The sequence below is a fragment of the Schistocerca gregaria genome, chromosome X (genome assembly GCF_023897955.1).
Source record: "Schistocerca gregaria isolate iqSchGreg1 chromosome X, iqSchGreg1.2, whole genome shotgun sequence".
In the NCBI taxonomy this organism is placed as follows: domain Eukaryota; kingdom Metazoa; phylum Arthropoda; class Insecta; order Orthoptera; family Acrididae; genus Schistocerca; species Schistocerca gregaria.
Genome location: NC_064931.1, coordinates 743,974,938 through 743,989,414, shown reverse-complemented (window position 1 = coordinate 743,989,414; position 14,477 = coordinate 743,974,938). Strand labels below are relative to the sequence as shown.

Sequence of the window (14,477 nt, the reverse complement as noted above, 5' to 3'; positions counted from 1 at the left end):
TGTGTGTGTGTGTGGGGGGGGGGGGGGGGGGGGAGGGGGGTATTGTTTTATTGTGAATTATATGTTATAGAGTCCTGACGAATTTTAAAATCTGCACTCGTAGTGGCAGTTAATCTTAGTTAAACATGAATAGTGTGTCTGATATGCTTAAATAGTAGCTGGTGCTGAGCAATCAACTGAATATCCATGATGATGATTAACTTTATTCATTGGTACAAGAAGATGCTGAAAAGTTCTCATCTCAATCAAGTCAATGTACTTGTGGGAAAGTTTCTAAATTTCTAATTAGGTAAAATAAGAAAAATTAGGCTTGTGCAGATGGTTTATTTGTGTACATCATCTCAGATCATAGAGATTCACCGGAGGTGTAGATGTAGGTGGAGATGAGATGTATAAGCAGCTATTCTCCTGCTGATCACTCTCGAGTGTAACAGACGGGCAAATAATGGTGGTGGTACCTCACACTGTGCAGTTGCCTGTTGTTGTTGATCACTGAAATGTTAGTCTGCTGCTTCCATTATCTCCACACCTGGAAACCCTTTTCCTTCAAATATATGTTGATATTTGGAAAGAGGAAAAAGTATGATAGTACAAAATTTGATGAGTTTTCATGCTTATCTTTTGATTTTCTCTTCTTGAACAGTACTTCATTGGCAATTTTTGTTAATTTGTAGTACTTTCTTCTGGTAACCTGTCAGCTTAAGTATAGAATGTTTTCATTATCCCAAAATATTGTTCCTGCGACCTAGCCTATTGTTTCAGTCTTGAGTCTTACATTCTTTGACAGTTCTGTTAACATAACCATGTTTCACCAGTAACAATAGGCATCACTAAATGACCAGTATTTTATGTAATCTTCTTCTGCAAAATAAATTGATATGCTTTGCAGCAGCTTTCAGATAACTTTACACTTACTTTGGCATTTCTTACCCAGCATGCATTTTATTCATTCTCATGATATCTACAGTATTTCAGCTATTTCTTCAGCAGAGTTTTGCAGGTATTAGTATATAAGTTCATTGCTAGTATTTATCCCCAGAGCTGAATGTCATGGCAGAACAAAGTTTCACGCCTTCGAAAACCCATAAATCTCCCACACCATTAAATAGCCAGTTAACCCACCCCCCTTCCTCCCCGATACTTTAAGGAATCAAACTCTCACGTACAAAAAGTTTCAAATTGTATTATAGTTTGCTGTAAGTTGATAAATGCACTCATGATCAAACAATGGATGAGTGTCATCTGGGTAATTTATGATCCGTTTCAAGAAAAGCTTTTTTTTGTTCATGCAAACAATCAGTGCTTTCAGTAGTTGTCATAATTCATGGCCTCAAAAGTGTTGTGCACCTTCATTTCAAAAGTCTCTCTGTACAAAGCTGACACATTAGCTCTTCACAGTGGAATGTAAATGGACCCTTTTAATCTCTGCATTTTATTGTGTCAATGAATTTCATTTCTGGTATTCTTTGTGAATGCTAGGATGGTGAAGATAATGGACATGGGTTTAAATAGGAGCAGGATTTAAACCCTTGTCTTGATAATTTTGTTTGCCGGTAGCTATTGTAAATCAGTTCAGGCAAATTTCAGAGTGCAGCTTTGTAAAAAAAGGCTGTATCCAATTCTTTTGTACATTATTGTAGAATAATGTGGAATGATGATGTAAAACAAATTAAAGGAAAAGCACATGCCTGGCAGAGATTCACTGTGATAATCTTAAGATAACGTAATTCATTGACAAAAGAAGTGACTTTCAGAAGACCTGTTTGACCAGTCTTGAAGTGTTACATATCAGTTGGGGAACCTTACCAGGTTGGATTAATAGAAGAGAGAGAAGATGCAATGAACAGTACCATGTTTCATCACTGGATCATTTAGTTGGCGCAAGAGTGGTATGGAGATGCTCAACAATCTTCAGTTGCAGACACTACAAGGATGGCTTTGTGCATCACAGAGAGGTTTATTGTTGAAATTGCTAGTGTGTACATTCTTGGAAGCATCAGGCAACATATTACTTCCTCCCACATAATTCAACAGATATAACCTCTGCCACACACCAGGAGCCCTCTCCCACTCTCCACCCCTTCTCCCTCCCTCCCTCCCTCCCTCCCTCCCTCCCCACCCCTTCTCCCTCCCTCCCTCCCTCCCCCCACTCTCTTCTTGCTGCCCCCCTTCCTCCTCCTCCTCCTCCTCCTCCTCCTCCTCCACTTCAATGCATAAATCACCTAATTCCTTAAATGCAGACAAGTTCATTCTCTGCCAATTACTGAATGATGGTCTGCTCAAGATACTACCAGTAAGTACATAATTCTTAAATTCTGTCAAGGAGAGGTTGAGAACTTTTCAGCACTGTCTCTTACATGCAAAAATTTCCTTGTGATACAACTTTTAATTATGTCTTTTATCATAGGTTGGTGTTACCCTTAATAACTCGTGAAGTTGTTAGCCTGTTCCATGCTGGTGAAAATTCAACAGACACTTTAGACCTTAGCACATATGGATTTTTATACGGGACATTCCCATCAGCTCCAGGAGTGTTTGTGTTTGCAACACAGTACTCAGTTGATATTGACTTGGTATGTTGATTAAATTTGCTCCTTGTCTTTATTTCCACAAAGCTTCACATTATGTAAGCTGTAATGTCTTTCTTTTTGTACAGATTGCCAGTTCAATGGTTGCATGTACCTTTGTCTCAGCTCCACTCATGTTTGTGTCAGCAAAAATGATTACTGTTGACAAAATGGCACCTTCAAGTTATCTTCAAGAGCTAGATTCATTTGCATTTGACATAAGTGTAGCTGGAATTGTTGCTTGTGTAAGTATAGTTTAATTCTTGGTGTTTTATATCTACACTAGTCAAGCTGAAATGTGTTGGTCACGAATGATATCTGTAGCAAAACAATTCTCTGTTTACAGGCATGGTTGCTGGTTATTTATATCTGTAACAAGAAGTACAAGAAAATTCTCCACAGAGTAACATTTTGCTTAATTATTTCACAGGTCAGAATTCTTTTTAATTTCTGTACTTTCCTGTGATATTTTATGCATAAAGTAACTTCTGCTGATAAATCCTACCAATACTGCTGTGTAGATGGTGTTTTGTGATGTGCCACATACAGGTGACTGGTTTGGGTAGAAAAATATACCATTTGCATTAATTTTGGGGCTGTGTATGATTAATGAGGAGGCAAGGGAAAGAGTAAAGATGACCTGTTGTCATACAGTTGAGGCATTACACACACACACACACACACACACACACACACACACACACACACACACACAGTGTGAAGGTGCAGCAAAGGAAGGGGTAGGATTGTGGCACCAGCATGTGCGTATAACATGTGACGAAATAGGTGGTGAGTGTGGAACAGAGATTGTAGCCATAGGAAATACAGGATTGAAGGTTATGTTCTGGAGACAATGTTTGTACAAAGAGTATTTAAAAAAAAGTGGGTATTACATTTATCTACATTAACATTATCTCCTTCAAAATATTCTCCATTAGATATTATGCATGAATGCCAGCATCTTTTCAATCCCCAAAACACTTCTGGAACTCTATCTTTGTGATAGCTTTTAGCTCTCATAGAAATTTGTTTTAATCTCATATACGCTTGTGAAACGATGATCCTTTAAGATTTTATTTGTTTTTGGGAACAAAAAAGTAAAATTGGACCATATCTGATGAATATGGAAGCTGGTTCATCATTACAGTATTGTTTTTCAGCCAAAAATTTACAAACGAGTAACAAAGTAGTAACAGGTGCATTATCAGGGTCTAAAAGCCATGAATTATTTCACCACAAACAGATTTTTTTAAAAAAAATTGCATAACGCAAATAGTGTTGAACTTGTAAGTAGTATTCTTTGTTGGTTGTTTGACCTTGTGGTGGGAGCCTGTGATGCTATTAAAGGTGAAGACACAGTGAACATAAACTTCACATTAGACCACACTTGTTGAACTTTCTTGTGGTCTTGGTGATCTTGGTGATCTTGTACCTGCAAATCCATGTTTCATCATCTGTTATGACATGTTTCAGTAGTTCTGCATTGTTGTTGACTTCATCTACTGACTCCCGAGCAGCTTGCATTTGTCACTGTTTTTGTATGAAATTCACTAAATTTTACTGTTACACATTTCATGTACAAAGCATAAAAAACCACCCTTGACATGACACAGTTGATATGCCCACATTGTTACCAACTTCTCTGATTGTGATTCACCATTAGTTTGTATGCATTGCTTTTACTTTTTCTATGATTTCATCAGTTGGTGGTAAATCATTGTTTTACTAACAGCAGACTCACCAAAAGCAATATTTACCACTTCTTAAATTTAACTGCACTTTAATCTGGTCTTACATTAACACAAATTGTCTGGTCCATTTGTATACAAAATGACTGATCACCAATACTACCAAAATATGCACAATCTTTTTGACAGTTGACAAAAGACTAAATAGCCAATATGGATATCACCACACAGATAATTTTTAGATACAGTTTACTAACACAAATGTGAAAAAATCACATAAATCAGGCTAATGCAACACAAAATTACAAAATGCCCATTACTTTTAGTGCACACTTCATACTCACAGTTGGGTGAAGTTAGTGTTGGGGGACGGGAGAGGAGAGGATCCAGATAGCATAGGTTTGTTAAGTAGCCACTGAAATTAAGCCTGTTGCTTTCAGTGACAAATTCTGCCACTGGATGACATTCTTGGTCATAGTTTGTTGGTGGCTATTCATTTGAGTGGACAGCAGGTTGGTGACCATGCCAGTACAAAATGTTGTGAAGATGGCACAGAAGAGTTCAGTGTAACATGGTTGCCTTCACAGGTGACCAACACCTGTGATGGAGCAGGATATGCATGTGACAGGACTGTGGTGGGTGCACAGAATATGTCTTGCTCCTGGTCTTCTACACCAATATGACCTGTATGACAAGGGAATGGGTATAGGCATGGGATAGAGAAGGACTAAAATACTTTTCAGATATGATGAATATAGGTGTACTACTTCGGTATAAATGGAACTTTCTTCTTTTTTTTTGGGGGGGGGGGGGGGGGGACATATTCCTCATTTCAGTGCATGATGATGAAAGATATTTGAAGCTCTGCTTGAGGGTTTGATTAAATTGTTACAATTTCAGCAAGTGGTATTAGGTAAAAGGCATTCATCTTTGCAGGTGATAGTGGAAGTGGTTGCAGTTTGAAGTGCATATGTCAGCAGTACATGAGAGGTCTAATTATGGATGAAGGCTTAGCAAGACCTTTAAAGTCTTAGACAAGAGATTGCTCATCACTGTAAATCCTTTGTGACTGGTTGCTGGCCTGTGAGGGAGAAACTTTCTGATGCTTTCTCTCACCTGCTCTAACATATCAGTGCATTGAGACTGCAGTGTTGGGCCTGTGGCCAAAAATTCCAAATCTTGTTTATGTGCCTGTCTACCACTTGGTGCCTCTAGTATGAGTTAGTGATTATCTTTGCTCTTGCAGTTGTTAATAATGAGAAATATTTAGCAATAACCACACATCAAAATGAAAATCTTTGAACTGAACATCTTTTCATATTTGAATGATTCATTATTAATCTGAAGTGCAGCTTAAATGTCAAATGAATTGTAACATATGAAGCTTCATAACAAAATTTGTCTTCTTATACAAGTTTAACATGCATCTTTCCACAGCTCATTGCCTGTATTGGTGTTATATTGTGGTCAGTGCTGGATCGCTCCAAAACCTGGGCCTTATACCTTCAGTTTGCATTTTACACAGTCGGTGTATACAGCTCTCGATTGTGGACTGCATTCCTGGCTATCACACTCCTGTTTTTCCAGTGTCGAAGTCTGTGTTTCGCATTGAAATTGCAGCCATATTTTATGCTTACAGGCTGGGGGTAAGTGAGATAATTATTTATATTTTATACTTTTGTTTTGCTAAGGTGGCTGATAATAATACCAGTGTTTGTATGTTGTGTAGCAGAGACTAATTGTGAGGATTGGTTTAAAATTTTAATTATTACATGAATTTTTTTGTTAGCAGGTATGTCTCTGCAGCCCTGGTACACATTTAAGTCCCTGTACTGTAGTACCATAGCACTCCACTAGAGGAGTAAAACAGAATTGTGCAGTCCATTGATAAAGTGGAGAATCAGTTCGGTTTTTGCATTTTAGGGGGACAGCATTGAACCAATCCATGCTGAGTTGAAGAAAGTGTATGGCAACAATGCAGAATTGTGTGCCACAGATGCATGTGGTGTGATCACACAAGTCTGAATGACAAAGAACAAAATGGCAGACCATCTCTCTGACAAACTGGGAATCAGAAGATAAATAAAGCCCCTGGCTCTTGGTGACCAGTGTATCACAATCGTGCCAGTAGAGGGAAGACTGCCCTACACCACACACACACACACACACACACGTACACACACACGTACGTGCACTATTCAAATTGAGTGTGGAGCTGTAGCCGCATGGAGTGGCAGGATAAAAGGGGGAATGATGGGTAGGAGAGGGATTGGCAGCAAGGGAATGGGACATGAATGTGGAACTAGCAAGTTTGCCCTGCAACAGGCAAAGGAAAGCTGCATGTGGTGCATAATGCATTGGAGGGGGATTGGAGGAGCGTGTGCAAATCTCCTCTTTCCCCTCACTCCCCTCGCTTTCAAATCTATTGTGTACCTGTTACTGTGGCTGAGATATGGCTCAACCACTTCATTCCAGAAATGGAACAACAATCAAAGCAGAGTTTAAAGTTGATGGTCATGCACTAAAGCAGGTGAAGGTGATTTTATATTCCAGAAAGGTTGTGACTAGAGACTGGATTATATGCATTTCCATGTCGCGTATGCATTTGCATATTTGGCTCATTTTCCCCGGCTATTGCATATTTTAACCAAAAACTAGTGACAATGCATATTTTTGCTCTGTTTACAATATTTTTAAAATTTAAACGGGTGGTCTCGAGCTCGATTTAGTTTTGATGTCTCACAGATTGACCACGACCTAGAACTACATACAATCACTAATCGAGTGGCCACTGCCTAGTGAAAGCATTACACAAGAAGAACAGGAACAGGCAGGCAGTCAGTGCTTCTGCACCTGTGCCCCCAGTTAACCCCTCCACTGTCATACCATACGCATCAGCAACAATTAAATTAAACTACACAAGCTTTTAGTCACATGTCCATTGTTTCTATTTACTTGTACACAATTTAATGTGTTTACAATGTGTAGTGTGTAACATGTTATGTGTCATGCTGCCCAAAAAAAGAAACATCATTTCATGGATAGCTGACCATCCTGGAACATTTAAATATGACAGAATTGTTTTATATTGTCAAGTTTGTGAGAGAAACTTTTTGCGCAAAAAAAATGTCAAATAGACCAGCATGTCAAGATGAGTCTTCATATCGTAGGAATGCAGAAGAAGCGATCACAACAGCAACTTCTGACAGCAGGAAGTTGCAGTAGCAGGGATTTGTCCAAAGGTAACCAAAAAAGTTGGTTTAACATTGATCTATGTGAAACATTCACTGCAAGCAATCTTCCTCTTCACAAACTTACTAACACTTCTCAAAGGCTTCCTGCACAAATATTGCTTAAATCAAAATATATCACATGAATCAACATTGCATAAAAATTACATACCAACAATTTACATAAATGTTCTGGAAGAAATAAGCAATGAACTCGAGGACAGCATTACTTGGATTTCAGATGATGAAATTATAGACATTTGTGGCAGTTACATTGCCAATTTAATTGTTGGTGCTTTAAAAGAGCAGCATACCTCTTCCTACTTAGCGGCCTGCAAAGAACTTGTAAAAGTAAATCATTCTATAATCACCAGATTTGTGAATGAATGAGGGTATTAGAAAAATATTTCCAGAATCTTCTCCTAACCACTACCAGAAAGTATTCAGAAAATGATATCAGTGTTCTAAATGTATTGATTTTTTGCATGACTGATGCTCTTCCTTGTAATTGATATACAGCGCTCTTCCTCGTTATTGATATGCGCAGGTTCGACTTTGAGATATGATGCATGCGGTAAGTATAATGTTTTTTAATCATTTCATCTTGCATATTTCAACACTTTTGATGCATTTTTTAAGCATTTTAATGCTTATTTGCATGTGTATTTTAAGATTTGTATGATGCATATCATCCAGTCTCTAGTTATGATAATCTGGTATGTGGCTTTACCATGGTGAATTCTTCATGTAAGATGTACCATACCCTCACTTCTGGTGTGCCTATGGTGTCAACTACTTCACATACTGTTAACTGCAGACCATCTAATGCCATATTGTGCACTTTATTATTGTTTTAATTTGTGCTTGCAGTTTTCTGATATTATTAACATAAATGGTTCCTAAAACTGTATGGTCCTGTTCGAATTTAACTACCTACTTCTTAACTGTTGAAAATGCAGCACAATACTCCTTGTACCTTCTACCAACTTTGAAAATATTTCAATTGACAATAAACCATTCAAAACACATTTTATGAAGGCGTGGCATTTCTCTGATGCAGAGTATCACGTTGGAACTGCTGCAGTGATATAGGTTATGGTTCCATCGGAGCATGTTTTCTCCACAAGAAGCCTTGATGTCTAGTGCTTTGTAGGTAGACATTGATTTAAAGTAGCTTCTATAGTATTCAGATTGTTCTGTGCACTGCACCATAAAATGTGTCCACATACCCAGCTCTTTGATCCTTTTTTTCTGAAATTCATGTGGATATGGAGCATATGGTCAATGCCTGGAGATAAATTGGAATGACTCCTCATGGGAACTACATATTTTATCTTTCTGTGGTTTGTAACAACTGACAAATATATTTGCAATTTAATGTGTCCCATGTGCTAACATTCAGTAGCAATGCTATGTGTCTGTTCTTCACAGCCCTTATGCACTACTACTTCTCATTTGTGGAGGTGTGTGGCATATTTACAAGATTGCTAGAAGGAACATTTGTCAGTGTTAAGGGAGGAATGTGAGAATTTAATGTCATTTGATGATGGGGTTACTAGGTATGGAATATGGGCTCAGCTAGGACAGTGATGGAGATAATGAGTGCCCATGTCCTGTTCAAAGGGACCATCCAAGCATTCATCTAAATTTAGGAAAATTGCAAGGAGATCATATGTTTCATTTTTAGACTCATTTTCATCTCTGCTTTTAAATGTTCTCTTTATATCAAGACACTTGTTAGCATTTAGACTCAAGAACTGTTTTGATTACCAAATTACTTAGCCAGACTTTAGGATTCTTCAACCTAGACAGTTTTTATTTTCATAAGCATTTGTACTGTTTTCTTTCATGACACAATTGTAGCAGCAGAGGCAACACTTTCTGGCTGAATTGGCACATCTAGAGATGGGTACTAATAAAAACAGGTATCCACACATCAGATTGAGAGCACTTTGTTAATGATCCCTCGTGACCAGTTAATAGATGAAGCACAAGACAGAAATGTGCCTTTCTTCTGTATGTTGAAGATATGTCTTTAAATTAAGCTGAAGATAAAGAAAAAATAAAAAAGAAGAAAAAAATATAGTTTTGGTCCTCTGTCCAGCAATGAAGGCTCTGAGTCAGTCATTGATGATCTGCTTATATATAAGGTTGGCATTTTTACACTATTATGACAATGTGGTATGGCCTACATAACATGTGCAATACAGGAGGAATAATGCATTAAACATAAATGGCATTTTACAACCCAACAAATCTTCTGTGGTTGACAACAATGGACATAATTCGACAAAATTTTGGTGTAAATGATATTCCTGTGCAGCTCAGTGCTTAAAGAAATCTGTGGAAATGTGACTGATAAGAAGAAATTTGAATAAGAGACAGTTTAAGTAATTGTGAGAGCAGTTTTCATCTGGGTAAAACTTGTATTTTGTGTATTTTTTTTTTTTCAAACAAAACTTTGTATTGTAGCTGCAACACCCCAAAGCTGTAGGCTTTAGTGTGTTGCATAACAACTATAGTGTGCATTCCAACATATTCGATAGATAATAGTAATGTAATGATGTCTGCAGAGCCTTGCCATTTGTAGGTATGAAAAATATTTTTAACTCTGATTCATTCAGAATATGTCTATATCATACTTATCCAAAGTCAGTGAACAGAGCTGACTACATCGGGCTGGAGCCACAAAAACTTACTAATCAATCAGCAAACTGGAAAAAATTCTAAATACACCATCTTTCAATTTGAAATTAACTGAAAGCTTTTTCTTCACCAACACTCATTTTTAAACAAGCTGATTTTGAAACTGAATTAATTTAGATCTAAAGGTAAACAATTTATGTACATTCTGCCAGAATTTTCCATACCATAATTTTGAAATTGTAAGTTGCAAATTTTAATGCTTACCAGTCATTAGTGTAAGAAAGGAAAGTTTTTACAGGCTATGACAAACATACACCACTGGTACACACAGGCTCTAATCTGAAACATCATTTATTATTTATTCATATATATAACCCCTTTGCACTGTTTATGTCATAGTGGATGGAACTGACACCTTGCTAGCATGTAAGTATATTTGTGAAGAGAAATTAGTATTATGTGCATAAATAATATTGCTTTAATTGGTACAATTACAATATGGATATGTCTAATGATTGAAATAAAATGCAGAACAACACACATTCTGACATTTATATGTTCACACATGTGTACATGCTGCAGTCCATTTATTATATGTGTATCCTTTTTGTTTGTGCTGTATTGATGGAAAATACAATTCCTGCATATGAAAAATATCTTTTCCTTGGAAAAACTTCTCAAAAATAAAAAAAATAAAAGTTTTAGAATATTAAGATTGTTCATTGTGCAATATTAAGATTGTTCATTGTCACAGTCAGAACTTCACAACTTCTACTCTAATCAGGTTTTTTTGTCATGTCATGACTTACTGTTGCCTACTGTAATAAGGGGAAATCATGGAGGAATACATATAATAGAAGAAGCAAAAGTAGCTATTACTGTGTACACTACTGGCCATTAAAATTGCTACACCAAGAAGAAATGCAGATGATAAACGGGTATTCATTGGACAAATATATTATACTAGAACTGACATGTGATTACATTTTCACGCAATTTGGGTGCATAGATCTTGAGAAAGCAGTACCCAGAACAACCACCTCTAGCCGTAATAACGGCCTTGATACGCCTAGGCATTGAGTCAAACAGAGCTTGGATGGCATGTACAGGTACAGCTGCCCATGCAGCTTCAATGCGATCCCACAGTTCATAAAGAGTAGTGACACGTATTCTGACGAGCCAGTTGCTCGGCCACCATTGACCAGACGTTTTCAACTGGTGAGAGATCTGGAGAATGTCCTGGCCAGGGCAGCAGTCGAACATTTTCTGTACCCAGAAAGGCCCGTACAGGACCTGCAACATGCGGTCGTGCATTATCCTGCTGAAATGTAGGGTTTCGCATGATGAAGGGGAGAGCCACGGGTAGTAATACATCTGAAATGTAATGTCCACTGTTCAAAGTGCCGTCAATGCGAACAAGAGATGACAGAGACGTGTAATCAATGGCACCCCATACCATCACGCCGGGTGATACACCTGTATGGCGATGACGAATACACGCTTCCAATGTGCGTTCACCGTGATGTCGCCCAACATGCATGCGACCATCATGATGCTGTAAACAGAACCTGGATTCATCCAATAAAATGATGTTTTGCGATTCGTGCACCCAGGTTCGTTGTTGAGTACACCATCGCAGGCGCTCCTGTCTGTGATTCAGCGTCAAGGGTAACCGCGGCCATGGCCTCCGAGCTGATAGTCCATGCTGCTGACGGTTGACTCGGATTGAGACGTGGCTGCACGATCCGTTACAGCCATGTGGATAAGATGCCTGTAACCTAATGATACGAGGCCATTGGGATCCAGCACGGCGTTCCGTATTACCCTCCTGAACCCACCGATTGCATATTCTGCTAACAGTCATTGGATATCGACCAACACGAGTAGCAATGCCGCAATATGATAAACCGCAATCGTGATAGGCTACAGTCCGACCTTTATCAAAGTCGTAAACGTGATGGTATGCATTTCTCCTCCTTACATGAGGCATCACAACAATGTTTCACCAGGCAATGCCGGTCAACTGCTGTTTTTGTATGAAAAATTGGTTGGCAACTTTCCTCATGTGAGCAAGTTGAAGGTGTCGCTACTGGCGCCAACCTTGTGTGAATGCTCTGAAAAGCTAATCATTTGCATGTCACAGCATCTTCTTCATGTCAGTTAAATTTCGCATCTGTAGCACATTACCTTCGTGGTGTAGCAAGTTTAATGACCAGTAGTGTAGTTGAGAGGTGTTGAGCAACATCAAGTACATAAAAAAAACAGTGAACTTTTGGCCACTTAACACCTCAGCTACATGGTTAGCTTTACTTCTTTGATTCGTTGTTGTTGGTTATAGAAATTCTGATGTTTCTGCTAATTAACATTGAGGTTTTGCCTTTTAGTAATTAGTAGTGTATACTGAAACTTTCTCATTTGTGTAAAGTGAATGTCTGTTACTGGATTTTATAGTTGTATCTTTATTTGTTGCAGAATTCCCCTGGTGATTGTAATATTTTTGGTGCTCTTCGTTAAGCAAGAGGACATGTCTGTGGAAAAGTGCAACCCAAACTTTCAGTTTGGAGGGGTACAAGCTATAATAACTGTCATTTTGCTTGTTCTTTGTTTGACAGGTAAGACTTCTTCTTAATAAGTTTATCAGGGATGAATGTGAATCCTGTTTTAGTTCTATAGTAAAGTCAGTGTGGTAAATGGTAAATCTTACTTTTGGTGATACAAAGGACAATCACATTACTTCATATTTTAGGGCTGTTTCTCCCATGCACAAGTAAAGGGTGACTTGTATGTGTATAATCTAGACTAATCATATTTTTATTTTGGAGCAAAATTTTTTATTGTGCTTAATGAACTTTGTATTGCTTTCTGTTACACAGGTTAAGACCTATTTCAGTTGTTCTAATAAATCAAACTTACACATACTGATTTGATAAATACATAAATGGATGTATAAGCATTGATTTTGTGCTCCAAAAATGATCATATGTGATCATGAAAAATATTCATTAATAATAAGACAAAATTGGCATGACCGATATAGATCTGTATTTAGCACATTTGTACTCCAGTCCGACTTAAAAACTTGATTGGCCTGTACCGTTAACAGCTATATGTGATGCTCTGTTGCTCCAAACATCCAAGATAAACTTTTGTTAGAAGAGTGGACAATTCTTTCCAATAATTGATACATAATAATACGCCCCCCCCCCCCCCCCCCTCATCATGAAGCCTGGACCTTGCCATGGTGGAAAGGCTTGAATGCCTCAACGATACAGGTAACCATAGGTGCAACCATTATGGAGGGGTATCTGTAGAGAGCCCAGACAAACACGAGGTTCCTCAAGAGGGGCAGCAGCCTTTTCAGTAGTTGTAGGGGCATCAGTCTGGATGATAGACTGATCTGGCCTTTTAATGTCAACCGACAAGACCTTGCTGTGCTGGTATTTCAGACAGCTGAAAGCAAGATGAAACTAAAGTTGTTATTTTTCCCAAGGCCCTGCAGTTCTCCTACATTGTTAAATAATGATGGCATCAACTTGGATAAAATATTACAGAGGTAAAATAATCTAAAATAGTCCTCCATTTGGGTCTCCGGGTGGAGACTACCCAGAAAGATGTCATCATCAGGAGAAACAAAACTGGTAGTCTATGTATTGAAATGTGGAGTGTTAGATCTCTTAATCAGACAGGTAGGTTAGAAAATTTAAAAAGGGAAATAGACAGATTTAAGTTTGATATAGTGGGGGATTAGTGAAGGGATGAGCAGGACTTTTAGTGATGTGAGTGCAGGGTTATAAATGCAAAGTCAAACAGGCGTAATGCAGGAGTAGGTCTGATAATGAACAAGAAAATATGAATGTGAGTAAGCTATTACAAACAGCAAAGTGAATGCATTATTGTACCCAAAATAGACATGAAGACCACACCCACCACAATAGTACAAGTCTGTATGCCAACTAGCTCCACAGATGATGAAGTGATTGAAAAAATGTATGATGAGATAAGATAAATCATATAATTAAGGGAAAAGAAAATTTGATTGCGAAGGAGGACTGGAATTTGATAGTAGGAAAAGGAGGTGAAGTAAAAATGTAGTTGAATGTGGACCAGGGGAAAGAAATGACAGAGAAGCTGCCTGGTAGAATTTTGCACAGAGCATAATTCAATCTTCACTAACCCTTAGTTTAAAGATCATGAAAGAAGATTGTGTATGTGGAAGAGACCCAGAGACAATGGAAGGATTCAGATTGGTTATATAATGGTAAGACAGAGATTTTGGAGCCAGATTTTAAACTGTAAGATGTTTCCAAGGGCAGATTTGGATTCTGATCACAGTTTATTGGTTATGA

General features: G+C 38.0%; 1 protein-coding gene across 4 annotated transcripts in view; it reads left to right on the top strand.

Annotated features, from left to right (window-relative positions):
• The window catches only part of LOC126299012 (integral membrane protein GPR155), a 157,391-nt gene that overhangs the window by 109,523 nt on the left and 33,391 nt on the right, over window positions 1-14,477 (top strand). For all 4 annotated transcript variants that reach the window (XM_049990648.1, XM_049990645.1, XM_049990647.1 and 1 more), the window contains exons 6-10: window positions 2,408-2,573; window positions 2,657-2,812; window positions 2,914-2,997; window positions 5,693-5,901; window positions 12,604-12,743. In XM_049990648.1, the coding sequence (XP_049846605.1) occupies window positions 2,408-2,573; window positions 2,657-2,812; window positions 2,914-2,997; window positions 5,693-5,901; window positions 12,604-12,743 (755 nt within the window). The remainder of the gene's footprint in view (window positions 1-2,407; window positions 2,574-2,656; window positions 2,813-2,913; window positions 2,998-5,692; window positions 5,902-12,603; window positions 12,744-14,477) is intronic.